Source organism: Phyllobates terribilis, unplaced genomic scaffold, assembly GCF_046119375.1.
Source record: "Phyllobates terribilis strain yellow unplaced genomic scaffold, ASM4611937v1 Scaffold_4__5_contigs__length_816908805, whole genome shotgun sequence".
In the NCBI taxonomy this organism is placed as follows: domain Eukaryota; kingdom Metazoa; phylum Chordata; class Amphibia; order Anura; family Dendrobatidae; genus Phyllobates; species Phyllobates terribilis.
The window spans coordinates 582,428,177-582,450,744 of NW_027362764.1; the positions used below are offsets into that span (position 1 = coordinate 582,428,177).

Consider the following 22,568-nt stretch of genomic DNA (forward strand, 5'->3'; position numbering starts at 1 on the left):
CGGAACTACCGCCCGTGCAGCCGGTTCATTGAACGGGGGCCCCGAGGGAGAGGGGGCCCCTTCAGCCTCCAGCAGGGCCGCCATCAGGGCATGACTGCCCTGACTCCAGTATGGGGCCCGGCCGGTAGGGGCCCCCTTGGGGGCCCCCCTCTTGTGTGTCTCTCTCCTCATGGGGCCCCCGGCCCCATGCTAAGCGCCGGGGCCGGAACATCTCTGTCATGATTTCTCTGACTTCCGGTCATGTGACGGCACCGTCACATGACCGGAAGTCAGGAGAACCTGGTGTCATCGATTTGGACGAGGATTCTGCAGGGATCGCATGGGGGTAAGTATAACAAGTTTTTTTTTTTTTTTAAATACAATTTACTAGGAGTGGGGGGAATGGGAGGTGCACATGTGGGGGAGGGGAATGAGAGAGGTGCACATGTGGGGGAGGGGGATGAGAGAGGTGCACATGTGGGGGAGGGGGATGAGAGGTGTGCACATGTGGGGGAGGGGGATGAGAGAGGTGCACATGTGGGGGAGGGGGATGAGAGAGGTGCACATGTGGGGGAGGGGGATGAGAGATGTGCACATGGGGGGGATGAGAGAGGTGCACATGTGGGGGAGGGGGATGAGAGAGGTGCACATGTGGGGGAGGGGGATGAGAGAGGTGCACATGTGGGGGAGTGGGATGAGAGAGGTGCACATGTGGGGGAGGGGGATGAGAGAGGGGCACATGTGGGGGAGGGGGATGAGAGATGTGCACATGGGGGGGTGAGAGCTGCACATGGGGGAATTGGGAGAAAATGAGCTGCACATGGGGGAATTGGGAGTAGGGGGATAATGAGCTGCACATAATGAATGTGGGGTGGGGGACAGTAAATGATGATGGGGTGGGGAGAGCAGGACATGATATAATGAATTGGGGCAGGGGGTGCATGTAAATAATGAATGCGGGGAGCAGGAAGTATAGAGTAGGGGGCGTTGCGGATGCAGGAGTGTAACTGGTAACAAATTGGCGGAAAGAGTAGAGGTTCTAATTAAATTATATATTAAGTGCCTATTTACAGTTAATGGGGGCACCGTGGTGGATTACAATTTATATTTGGAATGGTAGGTTGTATAATAACTAACCATATATTGATGGTGGATACACGTCTGTATTCAGCTGCGTAATGTAGAAGTTGGGGAATGTGCTCTAGATAACTGTGTTATTTTATGCAGAGACGAGTCCTGGCTGGAAGACGTAATGGCGGTCTGTGCTGGATGAAGGAGAAAAGCGTAGCTGAAGGACTTCACCTAGAGACGTCACCAGTGAGTCAGTGTATTACATGTACACTTACACTATATACTATGTACCGGGCTCCTGTGTATAATGTCACTGGTGATCACTGTATTACCTGTACACTGACACTATATACAGAGCTCCTGTGTATAATGTCACTGATGATCACTGTATTACCTGTACACTGACACTATATACAGAGCTCCTGTGTATAATGTCACTGGTGATCACTAGATTACCTGGACACTTACATTATACATACCATGTATAGAGCTCCCGTGCATAATGACACTTATGGTAATATTAGTAATGTGGTGGTAATATTAGTAATGTGGTGGTAATATGTGGTCTGGTCATGGTGTGGCAGTTTTTCCCCCTTCTGTGTGGTATTATTCGGTCACTATGTTGTGGTAATATGTGGTCTGGTCATGGTGTGGCAGTATTCCCTGTATGTGGTATTATTGGTCATTTTTAAAAAAAAATGTATATGACACATTCCCTTAAAGAAAACTAAATAAAAATATATCTAAAAAGAGTATTGGATATTTTAAGAAAATTTTAATAGGTTAGAGTAGGGCCCTGCCAGAAGAGTCTACCTTATCGTGGTGGCGGCTTTAAAACTTTTCAACTTTTGTTGCTTGTTATTACTTGATCATTTGATTAATAAAAAATGCACTTGTTGTTTTCACCTACATGAGTTTAATTTTTTTTCTTTGGGGGGGGGCGCCAAGAGGGATTTCGCACAGGGCGCCATATACCCTAAGGCCGGCCCTGCATAAACTGCAATGCTATTCAGTACCTTTTAACATAAACTATGTTTTGGGGTGTGTTTTAAACGAGACCGTATGGGTGAGGGTAAGCATCGGCTAAAAAAAGACGTCATAAAGTGTTTCAATAACTTTTTTTAATGCATCCATTAAAAGAGTAGTATTACAGCCTATGAGTGATGGACTCCCCTGACAGAGGACTAAAAGTGGCCTAGCAGTTCTAAGGTTACAGACAGCCATGCAGACTGGTAATGTGTCCTTATCAAAATACTGACATATGTCTGGTGGGATTAGAAAAGATGGACTCAACATTACCGAACAGAAAGCAGCACTGCTGACCTTGGTGACTTTACAGTGATATGGACACGGCTAATTGGGGTGGTCTGACACACCTCAGACAGCAGTATAATAAATAACTCCACAAGTCCTGCAGACTGTGTATTGCAAGGAATTCACGGAGACAACCACAAGGGTGATGACATGGGAAATATAGACTGTGATCACTCTGCTGTTGGACAATGCATCTTCTCCACCCTGCAATATCATACTCATCTGACATTCTCTGAGTGACGCATTTAATGTATATAGTGACAGGCATTAAGGAACTTCATCATCATTAACTTAAAAATATTGATTTTTATCCAACGCAATGTACTTGTCTTTACCGTTCTGGTAACATTTATACTGAAACACATATAAGACTATCCTTTCTTACTTCATTTCAGTAAATGGTTTTAGAAATCTGGTTTTGCATCCTCTTTAAAAATTTTCAGAGTTAAAGAAAGAAGTACCAACATCTACTGAATATGAATGTCATTTAGGGCCCACTTAAATGAGCAGACTGTGGTCCTTAAGCAATTGCTGTTAGGCTACATGAAAGCCTATCTTCAGTCTCTTAATGGACAGTTTAGACAGGACATCCTGAATTCTATGAGCACAGAAAGATTGTTGATATGATCATTCTGTGCGCATAGAATAGCATCCTCATCAAGACCACATCTCCTGTGCTGTCGAGAGCGATGACTTTTAACCCGGCTAAAAAATAATCACACTAAACGAACAAGCATTTTTCTTGTTTGTCCTGTAATTGCCGGTCGGTTTAGACGGGCTAATAGTTGGGAGTATTACCAAATTACCCAGAGGGTAAGCAGATTGTTCACTAGGATACACACAGATTTCCCTAGTGCTGACTAAAATAGACATATAGCCACCCCCACAAGTTTCGCCATTACTGGCTTCCTCAGGGGGCTGGGGCTATGATGTTAAATTAATTTACCACATTTTTAAATTTAAAAATAAAAGTCATGTTTTAATACATCCCTTAACCAGAGTTTATTTACCCTCTGGGTAATTTGGTGATTCTCCCAACTATAATCCTGTCTAAACCGACCGTATTAATTCATCCCTAAAGGGGTGTATGCACTTATTGGTTGTATCGATAGTTGGGAGTGAGCACTTCTACGAATGCTTGTTCACCAATTATCAACCCTTCAAAATGGGTCTTACCTCTGGAAGGCCAAGCACAGTCCAATAATTTATTTGAGAACTGTGCAATACTCTTTTTCCCTGCTGCAGGAAAAAGGAACACTAGAACACTTACTAATGAGTTCCACCACAAATTACAGTGCATTGCTGGGGGCTTCAGCTTCTTGTCATGACAGACAGGTAGATATTTGTTTTGATACATTTTTATACATTTTTCTATATTTAATTGCTTAATATACAGTCATGGCCAAAAGTTTTGAGAATGACACCAAAATTATATTTCACATGATCTGCTGGCCTCTGGTTTTTATTAGTGTTTGTCTGATGTTTATATCACATACAGAAATATAATTGCAATCATATTATGAGTACCAATAGGTTATATTGACAGTTAGAATGAGTTAATGCAGCAAGTCAATATTTGCAGTGTTGCCCCTTCTTCTTCAAGACCTCTGTAATTCTCCCTGGCATGCTCTCAATCAACTTTTGGACCAAATCCTGACTGATAGCAGTCCATTCTTGCATAATCAATGCTTGCATTTTGCCAGAATTTGTTGGTTTTTGTTTGTCCACCCGTCTCTTGATGATTGACCACAAGTTCTCAATGGGATTAAGATCTGGGGAGTTTCCAGGCCATGGACCCAAAATCTCTATGTTTTGTTCCATGATCAATTTAGTTATCACCTTTGCTTTATGGCAAGGTGCTCCATCATGCTGGAAAAGGCATTGTTGGGCGCCAAACTGCTCTTGGACGGTTGGGAGAAGTTGCTCTTGGAGGACATTCTGGTACCATTCTTTATTCATGGCTGTGTTTTTAGGCAAGACTGTGAGTGAGGCGATTCCCTTGGCTGAGAAGCAACCCCACACATGAATGGTTTCAGGATGCTTTACAGTTGGCATGAGACAAGACAGGTGGTAGCGCTCACCTCTTCTTCTCCGAATAAGCTGTTTTCCAGATGTCCCAAACAATCGAAAAGGGGATTCATCAGAGAAAATTACTTTGCCCCAGTCCTCAGCAGTCCACTCCCTGTACCTTTTGCAGAATATCAGTCGGTCCCTGATGTTTTTTCTGGAGAGAAGTGGCTTCTTTGCTGCCCTCCTTGAAACCAGCCCTTGCTCAAAGAGTCTCTGCCTCACAGTGCGTGCAGAAGCACTCACACTAGCCTGCTGCCATTCCTGAGCAAGCTCGGCACTGCTAGTAGTCCGATCCCGCAGCTGAAGCAGTTTTAAGATACGGTCCTGGCGCTCGCTGGTCTTTCTTGGGCGCCCTGGAGCCTTTTTGACAACAATGGAAGCTCTCTCCTTGAAGTTCTTGATGATGCGATAGATTGTTGACTGAGGTGCAATCTTTGTAGCTGCGATACTCTTCCCTGTTAGGCCATTTTTGTGCAGTGCAATGATGGCTGCACGTGTTTCTTTAGAGATAACCATGGTTAACTGAAGAGAAACAATGATACCAAGAACCAGCCTCCTTTTAAAGTGTCCAGTGATGTCATTCTTACTTAATCATGACTGATTGATCGCCAGCCCTGTCCTCATCAACACCCACACCTGTGTTAATGGATCAATCACTAAAACGATGTTAGCTGCTCCTTTTAAGGCAGGACTGCAATGATGTTCAAATGTGTTTTGGGGGTTAAAATTCATTTTCTGGGCAAATATTGACTTTGCAAGTATAGTAATTGCTGTTAAGCTGATCACTCTTTGACATTCAGGAGTATATGCAAATTGCCATTACAAAAAATGAAGCAGTAAACTTTGGAAAAATTACTATTTGTCTCATTCTCAATACTTTTGGCCATGACTGTATATTTAAGATAAATGGACAGACTTCTAAACTAATTAGAAAAAGTAAAACAGAAGTAAAAGAAAAATTTTTATGGAAACGTAGGAATTGTTACTTGAAGGCAAGGAAAAGGAATGCAAAGAATTATGTTTGTGTTTAGTTATTTATTCCACCTGAAGACACAAGAGTGACTCAAAAAAAGACTCCAGAAAAGTGGCAAATAACAAGTAAGTTCTTTAATCACCCCTTAACAACGTAATAGAAAAAGATTCCAGTCTATTAATTTCCCCTACAATAGTTTTCCCTTCTCCCATTTTACCTTGTTTTCAGATCTTGGGCCTCTGCTGATTGCTTTTGAGTACTTTACTTTGGTGAGGGCAGGTATTGGCCTTTCTCTGAGTCACTTTTCTTCATATGTATTTGAAAAAAATACCATGCACCATAAGTAGAATTCCGTTCAAACTTGGCTAGACCTTCCACCAGCCCAAGAAACAAACAAAGTCTATGGGTCCAAGGCACCAGAGAGAAGTGAAAACTTAATTTTCTATTCATTCCATCAGTTAAAAGACAAAAATAGTACAAAAACAATGTAGTTGTCTTGCTTGTTAAAGGCCATATGGCCCGAAACATCGCCAATTGTTTTGCCAATATTTTTTTGCCCTTTAATTGTATGGAATGAATAAAAGATGATATATTAAGTGTGGCTGCCAATCAGCTTCTATGTATCCAATCAGTGGTCATTTAATGCTGCGTATCTGCTTGTGTACACTAAATCCACATTTAGTGTTTTCACAGCCCAATGAAACATTTGTCTTTGGTCTTGCACTGTTCCTTCACCTTCACTGCAAGATTTCCCTCTCTGCCTATAAACATTCCTTCTTCCAACACTTGATGATGGCAGCTCAGATTTGCATTTCCCTCCTGTGTAAAAAGAGACATCCTTCACTAATTTCTCTTTGGCTTACTAAAGTCAATGATCTTATGTACAAGAAAAATCCTTCATTTGTTTATTACAGAAGCTCTGTAAAATGTGGTATTGTTGCATGGAATACTTGTTTAAGTGGCATTTAATATTATCCTTTCTTCCCTCCTTCCCTTCTTCCTTCCTTCTTTCCTTCTATGTCCCCTGCCCCTTTTCCTTTCCTCTACCCCTTCCCTTTCTCCTTACCCTTCACCTTATTTTTTCCCATACCTCGGCCCATTACTCTTCCTCTTTCCTTTTGCCCCTTCCCCTCTCCTTCTGTCTCCTACTCTTCCTTCTCCTCCTGCAATTTGGTCAAAATAATTGTAGAATTATTGGGCAAACTGCAAATGCTTCATGAGGCAGAGTTACGAATCAAAATGCAGCCTAGTTCAAGGTCAGATTGAGCCAAATAAAATGTATTGTTCTTGACACTTTTTGGACCACATTTGACATTTTTGAAAAGTTAACATGTATCAAAAGTATTTCAGATTTATTAATGGTGTGAGCAAGAAAACCAACCAAGTTGGTTTAAGATAGGGATAAGTGCGTACTTCCTTGCAAGATGTGCCAATCTATCTTCTGCTTTTTTCACCTTGGTCTAACCTGTATTACTTTAGACAGTATTAATAATTCTACCCCATTGTGTCGTACATTGACTGTCATGTATATGGTTAACTTGAACATATATAGATAGAGACGGTGAAAGAAGCGAAATCAAGATCTGGCACTGCTTCAGACATTATGTTGGGACTTCTCATTTGCACAAAAGAGTATTTGTACAAAAAAGTGCATACACCAATAAGACACAAGAGGTCATTTATGAAGAATAATGTATTGGCTTAGCGATATGCAGTTTTGTGAGAGTTGCATACTGTACTACTAACTACATAGGCACATTAGAAAAAAAATAATTATTTCTGAACCTGGTCTCATCTGGCATTGTTCACCACTGCATTTCTAAAGGCCGACAGTATAATGTTTATGGGGTCTCCCAACTGTCCTTCGAAAGATGATGTTGGGAGACTGAAGAATATGACATGTCCTTTTGCTCTCTAAGAGATAAGATGCAACCATAGATGTCTGCCGGCAGCTCTATAATTAAGAATACTGGAGCACTCGATAGAGTGAGTCAGTAGAACGATTGTCATCTAAATTAAAATATGGGGGTTAAGAGGAAGACATTCAGTAAATATCAGTTAGATGGCTACTTTTCTTTTTTCACTAAAGTGCAAAATAGTTGATAGAATGTTCATACATATAGCATTCATACAGAATGCCATTTATAAGCCAGATAACTGGTAAATATTGAATCTTCAAAACACTGACTCAAACTGACAGTGTTACTGTCAGAGAGAACATAATCCTGCTAAGAAAGAGGTGAAACATGAGCAAAATATTCCATACCGCCCTCTATTTCCTCCACACTAATAGGCTTTCCGGAGGCAAAGTAGACCAAATATGACCTGCAACTAGTAGTACTACTGCCCAGACAGCTGATGCTAATGGTGGTGGTGTAGGTTGTACTGCTGCTAATGACTCCAACCTTTTTTACCATGTTATTGGTTTGTTTTTTTTTGCATTAACTGGTCCATTTTCATTACCATGTTCGCTTTTACAATACTTTTTGTACAAAACTATAAATACATTTTGAAAAATTTTTCAGCCCCAGTTATTCAACCTTTGCCAAAAAGGATGTAACAAAAATACTAGGTGCAGTATATAGTTATACAGAAAGCAAAACGTGGCTGACGGGTAAAGTATAGATGTGGCATGTACAGTTGTGAAATTGAACTAGTAAAACAGGTGTGCATTAACAGATAGATATATATTAAATGTCTACATTTTGCTAAAACAAGTTTTTTTTTTTTTTTGGGGGGGGGGGGGGTTTAAATGCAACCACTTTCCCAAAAATGGTATAATAAGAACTGCTAGGTGAGTACATAGCCAAAGAGCCAGCACCTGCAACAGGTTGTATCTGTGTGAAGTGTAGGATATAAAATGTAACTAGTAAAACAGATGGGCAAAAAAAATTGTTTGCGACACACACTTCGTGAGTTTGACTGTCACAGTTAAATATCTGAATTTTAAGGAATTTTTGTAATTAAAAAAAAAATATTCACCCTTTACGAAATGGATCACACAAACAATGCAGATACTTATTAGAGTCACTTGTGTCTAGAAAGTGACACTGTTTTAGATTTTCTTTTTGTTCTGTAAAAAATATTGTGCTGGCTTGCTGCTGCTTCTAGTGCATTAAGCAAGAAGAAATAACTTTTTAATTGTAAATCAAATTCAGCTGGAGAGATGCAAGCTACAACATAAAATCAATCAAACTGGATCTGGCACTGCTGCTAGCACCTCACCGCTCGCTCGCACAGCCGAGTGTTAACCGATGTTTTATCATATAGCACTTGACTCAGTGTTATACTATGGGGCAGTGCAGATCTGCAATTATTTCCTCATGCCAATTCGGAATGAGAAAATAACTGCAGCATGCTGTGAGTGCATCTGAGAATCGGATAGCATGCACCCATGCAAGTTTATGGGTGCGCGTGAAACATCAGACTGAACTTGGATGTCATCTGAGTGCAGTCCTATTACTGCAGACACTGGCAATGGAGGAGATGGAGAAATTACTGTCTCCATCTCTTCTGCACCTGTACTGCGATTCTCTCATGCAAGAGGGTCAGAGCACAAAGCACTGACACTCGGCCCAAACTCTAACAGTATTTGTACAAAAAAGTGCATACACCAATAATACACCAGAGGCCATTTATAAAGACTAGTGTATGGCTTAGCGATAAGCAAGATTGTGTACCGTGCTACTAACTACATAGGCACAATAAAAAAACAATCATTATTATAGAACCCTTTTTTAAAAAAAAAATTAAAAACCTACTCAAACTGTGTGCACCAAAAAACAAAACTATTTATTAAAAACTGTAACATTAAAACACAACATGTTTTGTTTATAACAGCCTTCATTAGATGTTTTTTCCTGGATTTTCTTTTCTTTTTTTCAGGTTAAGATAGTCCCTCCTAAATGGCTGCAATATATCATGCGATGTAATGGCTGCAGGACACTATAAGGAAACCCATGTGGTCGCACCTCATCTAAGTATTGTGCGTGCAATGTTCTGCAATGTGTAAAATGGCGTCAGGCATTTTTTTATTGTTTCATCTGAATCGATTTACAAATTGTTCAAAGTTGCGGCGACCTGCAAATTTCATTACGTTTGACACAAATTTAATTTGCATCAAATCAATTTGCTCATTTCTACTTGTATATCATCATTAATATGTGACATATTTTATACTCAATTCATAATAAATATGATTTCAAATATGATATGGGGATTAATCTGCAACTTAAAGTGGTGTACAACCCCTTCTTAATTGTAATATAAAATATAAACAGCCTATACTCACCTCCAGTGCCGCTGCCATTCATGTGTAAGTGACATTCAGAGCAATTAAGAAAGTAGTAGTAGTTCTCAATAGCAAAAACATTTTTTATACATATAGTTATCAATTATATATGAATTATTATATTATTATATTTAAACATGTTTAAACTATTTTAAAACAAATACAAGAAAATTATGGACTGACCACTGACTACATGACTGAAGGGTTAATTGATAAATGTGGCCACTTTGCTGTGATAACAGGGACAACTGGGTGAAAAATCAAGATATGTTATGAAATCACTGCCAACAAGTATTCTAAAGTGGATTATTTAAAATCAATGGTGTCATCTCTGCCGCATCTGTGGTTTAATTTGGATTACTTGTGATTTTATAGCATAATTATGAACATATCATGAACACTACACACACATATGGAATATGTACAGTACAAGGACACCTTCACAGTTTTCATTTTTAATTTGTAACTGATCCATTGAATGAAAAGCTTTATGATGACTTGACAGTAGTGGATATCAATGTTCTCATCCATTGGTGCAGTGCAAACCTCAGTGTGATCTGGCGGGTCGGAATTGCAGCCCCGTTTGTGAGAAGAGAAATGGAGTAGTGCCAGAAACCATGGAGAGGCCGATCAGTAAGTATTTTAACACACTTACCCTACATTGCATACACATTTAGGGCTTATGCACTTGCCCGTATTTTTGGTCAGAGTGCTAACCTTAAAAAAAACGGATCGCACTCTGACCTATGTTATTAAATGGGGCCATGCAATTTTCTTCACTTACCAAATCTTTTTGTGAAAAATTTGCAGCTTGCACAAGTTTCTTCTGTAAATCGGATGAGACTCGCCCATTCACATCTATGGGTGTGCGCAAAATAAATTGGATGCCATAGTATAGCATCTGATGTTTATGGATGCATTGCAATTCTGTAACATTCTGTAAATGGTCTTGTAAATGATTAATAGCGGCTGCTGTAAAAAAAAAAACAGATTGTACTCGGATAACAAGTGAGAAAAAGTCATCTCACTTTTCCGGATGAAACTCTGAACGATTTTTTACATGGTCGTGTTAACCTTCCCTTACACAGATTGAGGCCACAGCCCCACTATCAGTATTTGGTCAGTATTCGGTCAGTATTTTTTCTCAGTAGTAGGAGCCAAAACCAGGTGAGAAACAATCAGAGAAAAGGTATAATAGAAACAAGTCACCAATTCTGCATTTATCACCCACTCCTGAGAAAAAATACTGACCAAATACTGACCAAATACTGATAGTGGGCCGTGGCCTTAGGGAATAACACATTTCATGGGAGTGATTCTTTAAGGATCTGAACTACAACACCCAAAACAGTTTTAGAAATTGTTGGATTATAGCTTGAAATGTCACTTATCTGATGCATATATGGATTAAAATAAAATTAACTATTGCCATCATACACCAGAGTACTGTCGTCTAATTTATTGCCATTGAGTTCAATCTGTCACCTTTTGATCTATTTTTTTTATACTAATCCATAAGGCTTGGGCTGCATGTATGTCGTTCGACACTGAAATCGTAGCAATACAATGCAACAAATATTTGTTGTAAGTGGCATTTTATATATCTTTTCGTATTAAAAGTTACGTTTTAGAATTCACAATTTTGCTGTCAGATCTTCTACATAGTGAAAAAATTGGGTTGAGTGGCAGCTGTACACTCCCACATAATTGCTATTTAATCAATACATTGCAACCTTGGATGTAATCATTTCCAGTGGTGTGGTGTTGTGAGCTGGAACCTACAGAGTCGCAAATGTTTCCCAATGTGTTGGATTCTCTGTCACTGGTCACAAGTGGCACACAAAACAAATGCCATAGAATTCAACGTGCGACTTGTTTGCAACCTCTCTTGTTTTATTTTCCGCAAAATCAGAGCTATAAAATAGTTACGACTTTTCAGAGAATTGCTGTCTTGCGACACGTCGCCATGCTGCCCCAGCCTTAAAGAAGAAGCAAAACCTTTTCAAAGTCCAAAAGACACAAAATTTGATGTTTGGATCCTTAGCTATGAAAATAGGAGAAGTATAGGCCTCCACAAAAATATATGTATAAATATATTGCACAGGGTTTGAGTTAATCAACTGATGCAAGCCAATGCAATGGTTGTATAATTCCATGTGCAGATGAAATCATAGAGAAAGAAAGTATGTGGGAATGTGATACTGCTGTACATATATGCTGATATATTTATGACTATATCAACTTCTTTGGAGTAACTCTTGTCTTAAAATTGTAATGGTTCCCATTATCAGAAGTAAAAAATGGCATAATATATAATTAATATGACACTTCTGATATTAAATATAAACTCTTCTTCATGGTTGAATATGGCTCAAAAGTTGAGACAAAAAATGGATGTTAAAGTTATCACTGTGGTACACCCTGAAAAATGCACAAATAAACAGCCAAATGCAGTGTTTTTTATTTAATTTTCTTTACATGGCAAAAGAAAGGAAATGATCACGCAATGACGTTAAGATAATTCCTAATTATGTGGGATATATTATTCAGCTAATGAATCAAATCATGTATAATTAACTTATTATAACATGATTGTCCAAATTATTGGGGTAGAAATCATGTTTATATTTTTTTTGCATTTATTCTTAAATTAGAAGCATACAGAAATTGTAGTTATTAATATAATAATAGTAATAATAAAATTATTAACATGTCTAAGAAGTGTGGCATTGTTATTATTATTAGTCTTATTATATTAATATATTTAGTACATAAACTACATTAGTAGTAGCCATAGTAGTAGTGGTATTTAAAAGTACATTTATCTCTTGTGGCCTGACAACCTTCTCCACTCACTCACTATATTAGTTGTCATATCACATAGCACCATGCACTTATCAGTCAGCGACTAGAAATCATTTACTGTTGAGATGGTAACCACTGTCTGTCATTGTCTTCCAGGATATCATTACCTACATCTCAGTAAGTGTCTACATTATATACACAACTGGAACATTTTCACAATTACAACTAAGTGTATATATCAATAGATCTGGCCAACTAATAGATATATTTGTTGCATATAGTCCCAGGGAAAAATGATAACAATGGAGAGGAATAGAAGAAAAATGTGACTGTAGTATGTGTGGAGGAGGGGAGACAAAGCGTGGAGTCAGCTCTTATCAGCCTGGTGCAGTGTATAAAGGAGGTGAGCTATATAAACACAGCATGGAGGAGAATGGTCTGTACCCCAGACTCAGTGACAGCAAACCAGCAAACCTCACCTCTACCACTGGTGCGCATACCTCTCCTGCAACCTGCTGCTAGAACACAAAACACACAACACACAAGCGCTTATATATACATACATATATATATATATATATTTCACACAGTGCAGGCACATCCAGACCGCATATGCTAAACCGTATATGTAAACTCTTAATATCTCAGTGCTCAGATGGGAATTGTGAATTGTCATTTAGTGAATACTTAGTCCAAATAGTGATACGTGTATGTTTATTTCCGTAATTAAAATTATAGTCATAGACACTGTGTTCCACAAAACTGATGAATATCTTTGTTATATGTGTATATATATATATATATATATATATATATATATATATATATATATATATATATATAAAAGCAAGGAAAGTTTGGAGACTTGGCATGTGTTTTAGGATAGTGTGTGCATGTATATGTATATATATATATATATGTGTATATATATATAATATATATAAATATAAAACACATGACAGGCCTCCAAACTTTAGTTGCTTATACATATACATGTATATATAAATATATATACAAATATATGCACACATATATTTGTATATATATATATATATATATATATATAAAATAAAAGAAGGTAGCACTCCAAATAAGTTCAGATCTTAGAAAAAAATTGACTTTATTGAGCCCAAATGGATATATATATATATATATATATATATATATATATATATATATATATATACACGCCATTATGTATACACACAATTTGTACTTGTGCTGGAGTGCATGAGAAATTGTGTGCTGTGCTGGGTAATGGAGGAGAGGAGAGCTTCCCTTCGAGGTGTGGGTGGGGGTCAGGTCTGGTGCCTGTGATCACAGATGATGTGATAACTCCAGCACCATCTGGCTCAGGTACAGGCTCCAGCGCCAGGGTGACAATTACATTAGTGAAGGCTCCTGCTGAGCTACAGATAGAAGCTGCCCAGTTACATCACATAGTGGCATTTGTCTTTATACATTGTATATGGTAATTCCTGGTAAACAGACTGCTAATCAGCCTTCACTATACTTGTATATATGGGGGGTGTCTACAGATAACACTGCCGGGTCACTAGCCAGTCACACTCTGTGGAGAGAACTTATCACTGGGCTGCATGGACTCAGACACACAGACGACAAAACTACGGCTCCCTACAACTCCCCCCACCCCAACTGCGACTTTCTGTTGTGCAATAATGGGGTCGAGAAAAAAATTAGTTTATTTATTTAATTTAATTAGACCTGCAACTAATGAAAATGAAGAATTTCCAGTGCTGGGCAGAATGTGCAAAACTCATGTTATGTTGAATGAAAAAAAAGGTTTGGTACAGTGTTAGCCGGTTGAAAAAAGATTGGAAGCAAAATAATAATCTTGTAGTTATGATACCTTTTAATGGCTAACAAAAATATAATAAATGATGTTACAAAGCAAGCTTTCCAGACTTTGGAGTGATTTTATTTTTGTTAGCCATTAAAAGGTATCATAACTACAAGATCATTATTTTGCTTTTCCCACTGAAAGCAATATCTAATCTCATGTTATCTCACATCATAGTTTATAATTATTCCTAAACAGCAAACTCAATACTATCGCTGATGTGGGTGAAATATCAAATATATAAAATAAAGTATCATGTGTATATACATACATAAATATATATCATATATGTAATATTAGTATATTGCTATGATATTTTGCCTACATCACCTTCATTTTAATCTTCAGAAGAAATTAAAAGTCTACAAGATTCCTGCAATAGAACATCAAGTGATCATGATATATTATCCTAAATGATACGTTTATATTTTTTTCAGTATTACATTTTTTGTACAAAGTATCCCCTAATATGTTGGTAATTGCTAATTTATTTCCTCGTTTCCTATATTGCTTAATCCGTATTACAATCTGTAAATTTTCATGGACAGGACTTTCTTTTTCTAATGTGCAAAGTTTACATTCGTCTCGCTAAATTATGAATGGTGTATAATATAATGATTATAATTAATAGAATTATCTTTGTTTTTTCTGTAAAAGTATCACTGATAAAGAAAGAAAACATTTTTTATGATATTAATTTTAGTACTTTTTCTCTGGAAACCGCTTTTTGTTGCATCTAGCACTATTTGTGGGACATTGTACAATTGTACAGTAGATGCAAAAAAAATCTGCTATACTATTGCTAATAATTGAAGTTTATGATTTGTGAGGATTTTCATTATTTCTTTGTAGAAGGGAAATAGTGTTTAAAATATTATTATTTCATGCTAACCGTGCCCTCCAGATAAATGATTAGAGAACAGACTTTTGTTTCTCCTTATCTTACAGCAAACCACATAAATAAAGGTGAAATCAGCAGCCTGTGGTCTTGTGTGTAGATCATAGCCTGCGATGGGAAAACACACAGTCCAAAATTTGCCTGGAAACTATGGAGTTAAATTGCACAGGTTCTTCTTTATGCAAGAGACTGATCCAAGATTATGCATGATCTTACAGGTAGTGTTTGCTCCAAAATATACTTCCAAACCTGAGACTTTTAAGACACTGACATCATATTATTATTATTTACCCAAATTCTTATTATTATTTCTATACAATCATATTAAAAAAAAAAACAGAAACATATATTGACTGTATAATTTCACAAGATTAGGAAATAATAATAATACATTTTACTTTATAGCGCCAACATATTCGGCAGCACTTTACAATTCAGAGGTTACTTGTACAAACAATATCAGTCATTACAGAGTAGCACAATACAAGTGATTGTAATTTTGTTCACCTTTTGTGGATTCAAGAAATAACAAATAAAGTAATTCTATTGTTTAGCAATCGTTGTCACATGCCATTTGTGTAATTTTCCTCCAAGGGAGTGAATCACCTGCCTCTGCCTTACTATATGTAAAATACAAGTTTCATCTGGAATATTTGGAAATAAATAATATTCGACTATGTGCAATGAAATAAGTAATGAAATGATACAATTAACGAATGAATCTTTGGGACGATTCTATATATGCCAAAAATTCAGTTATATTTGTATTGAGAAAATTAATGTACAATACAATTATAAAGAAAATTAATGTTCAGTAATTCACATTGATTCTATAAATCTTAACTCCTATCATATCCACAAAATGTTCTTCCAATTGCATCAATATAAAAGTATATAATATTGTATTGAAAGATGATTTCCAATCTACTCTTCTGCCTATTCACCAGATGACATACAACATAACTGTAATGTAATAGTAAGAACAGTACAATATAATAATATTAATGTAGCCAGGTTTACAATAAATTGTTCTCTTTCATCCACCACAATGACATCAATTAATTTCTATACACAAATCTGAATTAATATGAAATTACCTTTACAATAATCAGATTCTAAGAGTAATTAAATCCAGGATGCAATAATACAAGACACAATACACACGTAGTCTCAATAAATGAAGCATATCAAAAGGTAAAAAAAAAAAGTGTAAATGATATTTGCATTCATTGCAAAGGACTAAATGTAAGGCGTTTGGCTGTGACAAACTACAAGTGACTTCCAAATGCATATTCTTTCTTATGTGTGTAAGTCAGACATTAATGATGACATTTATATTACATGTGATGTATCCTGTATATACCTGCCTGTGATCTAGTGCTCATTATACTCACCCTGTGATTTATGTAGAAGGAGCCCATGTGCTACAGAGGGCTACTCTTATATGGTCGGTGCTAGTGACAGATCTGCTACTGATAACCTCAGTTACTTTATATGAAGTCACTTTCCTGCTGCTCCACCATATCACTATGTCCACAAGTGAGATAACTAGTAGCTGCTGTCCCAGGTGTCAGGAGACCAACAGTCTACATGGTGACTCCCTATAATTTATATGTCCACTGCAAGACTTTGCACACAATTTGTAATTCAATATTATGTATATTTTTTTTTTACAATTTCTTTCCAAGAAGCAAATAAGCTAGCATAGCCTACATCTCTGGGGTTACCAAATAATGAAAATTCATGAATGATAATGATCAGTGTATATTTTTGTAGATTTCTACAGCCTTGTCTGCCATATGTGTTTGCTTATTTTGTATGTATATAAATATTTCGGGCTGCAGTGAGTGGGCTGTAAAGCTATTATAATAGCTTTGATCAGTAGTCATTAATGTGTTTGAGGAGAGGCTGGTGTTTGTGTAGCCCCTGGTTGTCTAATATACACACAGTGACCACCAGTCAGTCTGTATGTGGCATGTGAAGAGCTGGGACTGGCACCCTGGGGAGAGCAGTGTTTGTACAGAGCCACATGAGTCCAGTCCTGAGTGGCTGCAGTTTGCAGGCAGAGCTGTAAGAGGCGCCTCCTCCTCACACTGTGCACAGCTCTATGCAGACACTTCTGCTCTGCCTCTGCACACTGGAGCTCTGATCGCACTCGGGAGACCCATGGACACAGCTCTGCATTATTAGGTTTGCACCTTTCCTTGCTTTCTATACTGCAGGATGTACTTTATTACTACACTGGGAGGCGTATAAGGAATTCTGGTTTTGGACATGGATCTTTGGGATCTGGTTGGTGATTGCTCTGGAGATAAGGGGTTAAAGTGTAGTAGTGAGATAAAACTGCCTGTGATTTGCTCACTTGTCACTTCCATTCTGCTTGTTCCTTATTCTCAGGTGAGACCTCAGTTCACACCACAGTCCAGACACGGGGCAGGGGTGATATGGGAGAGCTGCACTCTTCTAGAGACTCATAATGTTGATAGTGGAGAGCTGCCATCCCTAAGGTGTGTTGGAACATGTAACCAAAATGTAAACCTTGGGAGGCCCTAAGTAAATGGTGCTGACTGGCACGGACCTACTCCTGAAGATTGGCTTCCTCAGGCTCTCCCCTCCCATAGGACTGAGTCAGAGTGTGTGGATGTAAGCTGAGCACCAGCTTCTCTCTTACACAAGGGGAGAAGAGCTGAGCCGTCGGCAGAGCCTCCATATGGTACTGACAGTTACGGGGAGCACTTGGTGTGGTGCGCCTCTCTGTGTTCACTACGGTCATTGAGGACTTCTTGTGTTAATGTAATCATTGTCTAGTGGGCTTGTTAATGAGTCTGATCCTATTTACTCCTTTTTTGCATTGCGCCATCTGATTGTTTCCTTTGTCTAGAAGCAGCTGATTAATTGAATTAAAGGGATTTCATTGTTCAATTTTCTACTTTGTTTTCTAACCTTGTGCTTGTTTGTTTCCTTTTTCATATATCCACTTTATGGGCTGTGCTTTAAAGGACTCGAGGTTTCAAGTCCCCATTTCTTTCCAGCTTCCGACCTGGATGGACCTTCCTGAAGACGCCTGGTCCGATGTCAGGAGGCTCAGTGTGGGGAGCTCTTTTTATCCCATCAAAGTTAAAGGAACTGACAGCTCCTCATCATCTCCATCACCCAGCTCACAAGGAGGAGAGCTGAGCTCCACCAAAGCCCACCACCAGCCTGACACCGACAGGAACCATCCTGCACAGGAGGGCAGGTCGCCCACCTCCGCCCACCACTTTGGTGTCACTCATCTCTCCAGCTTGCCCAATCCGGAAGATATTATACTTTTTAGGGATTTGGACCACATCAACAAACTGATTCTGCCCAACAGAGACTCCAGGTTTAGCGCTTTGCCTGAGCCACAAGGGGATATGTACCAAACTTTAGCCATCACTGCGGCTCAGGGGCCGGTCAGCTATGATGGATCTCCAGGAAGTTTTATGCACTCCGCTGCCAGTTCTCCAGTTTATGTGCCCACCACCAGAGTTGGACCCATGCTTACAAGCATCTCCTATCTACAAGGGACAGGACCCTCTCAAGCCTCCCACTCTGTGAACAGTCACTCAGTGTGGTCCCAGCCAACCTCCGAGAACTCCTCATACAGCAGCAACAGTCCACACACGTCCAGCAGATACCACTACTCTCCCAGTCCTCCCATGGCCAATGGAAGCAACAGGGAAAGTGGCTACAACAATGCCACCATCAACGTGAATGGCAGAGATCAATACACACCTCTTGCTAGATCGCTCAATGGATCTTATCCTAATCCCTACACATCATACATGACACCACCTCTGACTTCAGCCTGGTCCACTGGTCCATTTGACAACTCCATGCTCCACAGTCTTCAAGGCAGACCGACACCAATCCCTATGAGAGGGCATCCTGGAGGTAAGGCCAGTCCCTATGATATAGTATGTAGACTAGACTGCTGTGTTCTATATGTTCAGATCATAGCATTAAGCGACATATGGATGCATAATGTTCCAACAGTCTCTTTGGAGAATAAAAATTGACTCTTTATTTAATGTTAATGGTTAAACCTAGGCTAAGTTGCATAATGGACACATAACCTAGCTGGTTAGGCAAATTTTACTGCACAATGGTAAAAGGAAATTAGCCTGTGTTGTAACTGATTACTGTACAAAAGGAAGATGCAAAATACTAAACATGATGAATTGTATGGATTGTAGATTCTATTTAATTCCAATCAAAAGGTGTGAGACGTGTCCTAAAGTGGATCTTAGGCAGTGACAAATAATGAAAGTAACTGCACACGTGTTTTACCAGATGGAGCTACACTTTTTCTTTTTAAATGCCCCTATTAAAATTGTATCAAGCCAGTGAACAGATATATACATATGTGTTGTTGAACTGTGCCTTGAAAATGTCACATAATTTGGTTCTTTATACATATTGTTTAATGCTTATTTAACTATTAATCTAAATATACCGAAGGTAGAAGCTGAATATTTTTTCCCAAGGTTGTAAACTGGGGCCAGAAGCAATGTAAACTTTCAGTGAAAGAAATCCTTCATCTTCTTTGTTATCATGTCGAGCTGCCTTATCAGATTGATTAGATCACTTTAGTAGAATATCTTATAAAATAACAGAAGGGATGAAGAATTCTCCAATGTGCAATGTGTCACATGGCTGAGTGCACTCATGGATCCAGCTGTCACAGTGTAACAAGCCATGTTATCAATGTGAAATGGTAATGTGCAACAGCAAACACACAATTCTTCGTTATTATTAATAATATTAACAATATTATAGTATATGGAGAATAACAATCACAATATTTATTGTTAGTCCTATTTTCTCTCTCTCCAGCCATCTGGCTCTTTTCCCCCTCAGGTGTGCCGGTGAAACTATGGGATCATTTACATTCATCCAGCGCATCAGTAGTTAAGTCAAACTCCTGAAGGAGTTGGATCCAGAACACTGCACCTTGAGTTTTTTTCAATCCAGTTCACCGGATTTTTTTTCAGTGAAAAATTTTACTGATCAAAAGACCCAATGATAACTGATGCTGATTTGACATCAATTGATACACAAAACTGATCCCGGTGGAACGGATATATGGAAACTCAGCTTCATTGTTAGAAGTAGAAGTTATATTATTATTAGTAATATTATTGAAAGAACAGTGCAATATTACATATACCACAATGTGCTTTGCGATCTGAAGGCGATGCAGTAAATTGAATGAGTAGCATAGACGATTTTATCAACGATCTTGCCCATTAACATGCCCAACCAAACTGAACCCAATAGCTATATTATTAGATCAGAACAGATAAGCAGCTGCCAGGTACCAGGGACCGCTTATCTCCAAGGAAGAACATAATTGTACAAATCAAACTGTTGCTTCCTTTTCCCACTTCACAGCTGGCATCAGTTGTCCATCATCCTGGCCCAACAATCATTGGTCTACTGTCTGAATATGAAACCAATATTGAAATACATAAAATAAAAAAAAAAGAATAGTGGAAATCCATAGGAAAATATTTTGCTTAATTGTCGGGAATTTAATGGAAAAATGATATCGTAAAATTGGCACTATTGTACATTCACCCCTTACATTGTCTGTAAGAATAGTTTTTGATGGGATATATTTTTTTTACTTAAACCACCCACATATATTAGATTCATGATTAATGGTTGACGCCTGACAATACATCTAAAAAATGATCTGGTATGTTGGATTTCAGACATGTCCCGTCCTCCTTGCCCCTATAAAAATTAAACATATGAGTCCTGTGTGTGTATTTAGGGGGAGGCTGATGGGGGTAGCTGTCTTTCGTATATGTCTATATAGATATATATGGTTTCAAGCAATTTGGCGATAAGCCTTATTTTTTCAAGTCTGTCAATAGAATGATGCTGTTCCTTTATATTTAGGAATAAGCTAATGTACCAAGGGATAATTGACAGCCTCCTTCACAGGCATTGCATGTGCTTTTTTTTCTGACGTTTTCAAGTCCAGAGAAGACTATGGAAAATTCCATAAAAATCCACAAACCCTAAAAGAAAACCGCAAATATAAAATGCGGTGTAAGGAGAAATCCTTTGAAAATGTTACTGAAAAGCAGTGAAAACACTGCAATATGTGTTCTGTATATCCAGCCATACCTGATCAGTGTTCACACATCACAGGCCCTGTTTATTGTGCTGGGAGAAACTAAAAAAACAATTTGTGGATATGTTTGTTGCTTAGAAAACTATAATTTTCTAAATGTGATTTTTATATTTTTTTTCTGACAAATTCATCGAATTATAGTTGGCTCTAGAATTACAACAGCTCTAAGACATGCTGCAGAAAAAGGGCTAGCTCAAATGTAATATAATATTTTTTGGAACAAATTTGCAGATTATGACTTCCTTCACACAGTTTCTGCTGCATGTTTCTTTTTTTTTTTGCTTGTAAAAACTTTATGAGCTTAATAATTTATGAGCTTTTTGAGATATTTTTTTTTCCATTCAAACACTTCTACAAACCTTTTTTTTCAAAAGTGAAGAAAATCAACTTGACAAAAACAATTACATTGCAATAGCGCCATTTATATTTCATTATTGGTCTAATGCAAATATCAGGCCAGTGTAGTTGGAAAAAAAAGTTAAAAAAATGGGAGTTTTTTTTTTTCTAAAAATGATAAATGTGAAACTACCCCATGTGGGCTTCAGGTCTAAAATAAAAGTAACCACTTAACTGATTTACTTAATGGAGGGTGACCATACACACATACAACCACTACAGTGCCACTGATTGGTAGTGAAAATGGCCAGTTTTTATAGCTTTCAGCAGCACAAAGCATTTTGTGTAGCAGAAAGATCTGGGGTTTGGAAAGTCTGTGGCCATTTTTTTCCCCTTTTTTTTATTTAGTTTTTTTTTAATGCAACATGCTAAAGATCTGTTTTGTTGATTTTTTTTATACAGTTCATAAAAAGTTAATTACAGCTGAAAAAATGGGTACAATTCAAAAAGTGGAACTTAAAATTCATTTAAAATATTCCAAAGATAAATGCTTATATCTACAGTTTATAAAAAAAAATGTTTTCACAATTGACATTCAGGGGATCTATATTTATTTATTTTTTTACTTCTCTAAGTTTGTTTGTTACATATATTTTATTATTATTATTTATATAGCACCATTGATTCCATGGTGCTGTACATGAGAAGGGGTTACATACAAAATACAGATATCACTTACAGTAACAAATAATGATAGACTGGTACAGAGGGAGGAGGACACTGCCATGCACCTTACATTCTTTT

At 37.9% G+C, this 22,568-nt stretch overlaps 1 protein-coding gene and 1 long non-coding RNA gene across 11 annotated transcripts in view; one reads left to right on the forward strand and one right to left on the reverse strand.

Annotated features, from left to right (window-relative positions):
- LOC141265720 (uncharacterized) overlaps positions 1-16,855 on the reverse strand; it is an 87,545-nt gene extending 70,690 nt beyond the window's left edge. Inside the window, exons 1-2 of one of the 5 annotated variants that reach the window (XR_012320153.1) lie at positions 16,657-16,855; positions 10,483-10,670 (exon numbers count right to left, since the gene is read on the reverse strand). This is a non-coding gene — a long non-coding RNA (uncharacterized lncRNA). The remainder of the gene's footprint in view (positions 1-10,482; positions 10,671-16,656) is intronic. The other 4 variants (XR_012320155.1, XR_012320152.1, XR_012320154.1 and 1 more) reach the window with 4 other exon arrangements.
- A 442-nt stretch (positions 16,856-17,297) lies between these two features.
- The window catches only part of GATA6 (GATA binding protein 6), a 35,058-nt gene continuing 29,787 nt past the window's right edge, over positions 17,298-22,568 (forward strand). Inside the window, exons 1-2 of one of the 6 annotated variants that reach the window (XM_073679151.1) lie at positions 17,298-17,452; positions 18,262-19,177. In XM_073679151.1, the coding sequence (XP_073535252.1) occupies positions 18,307-19,177 (871 nt within the window). In that variant the 5' untranslated portion in view covers positions 17,298-17,452; positions 18,262-18,306. Of the gene's footprint in view, positions 17,453-17,514; positions 17,770-17,817; positions 18,056-18,261; positions 19,178-22,568 lie in introns of those variants that run through there. The other 5 variants (XM_073679148.1, XM_073679149.1, XM_073679152.1 and 2 more) reach the window with 5 other exon arrangements.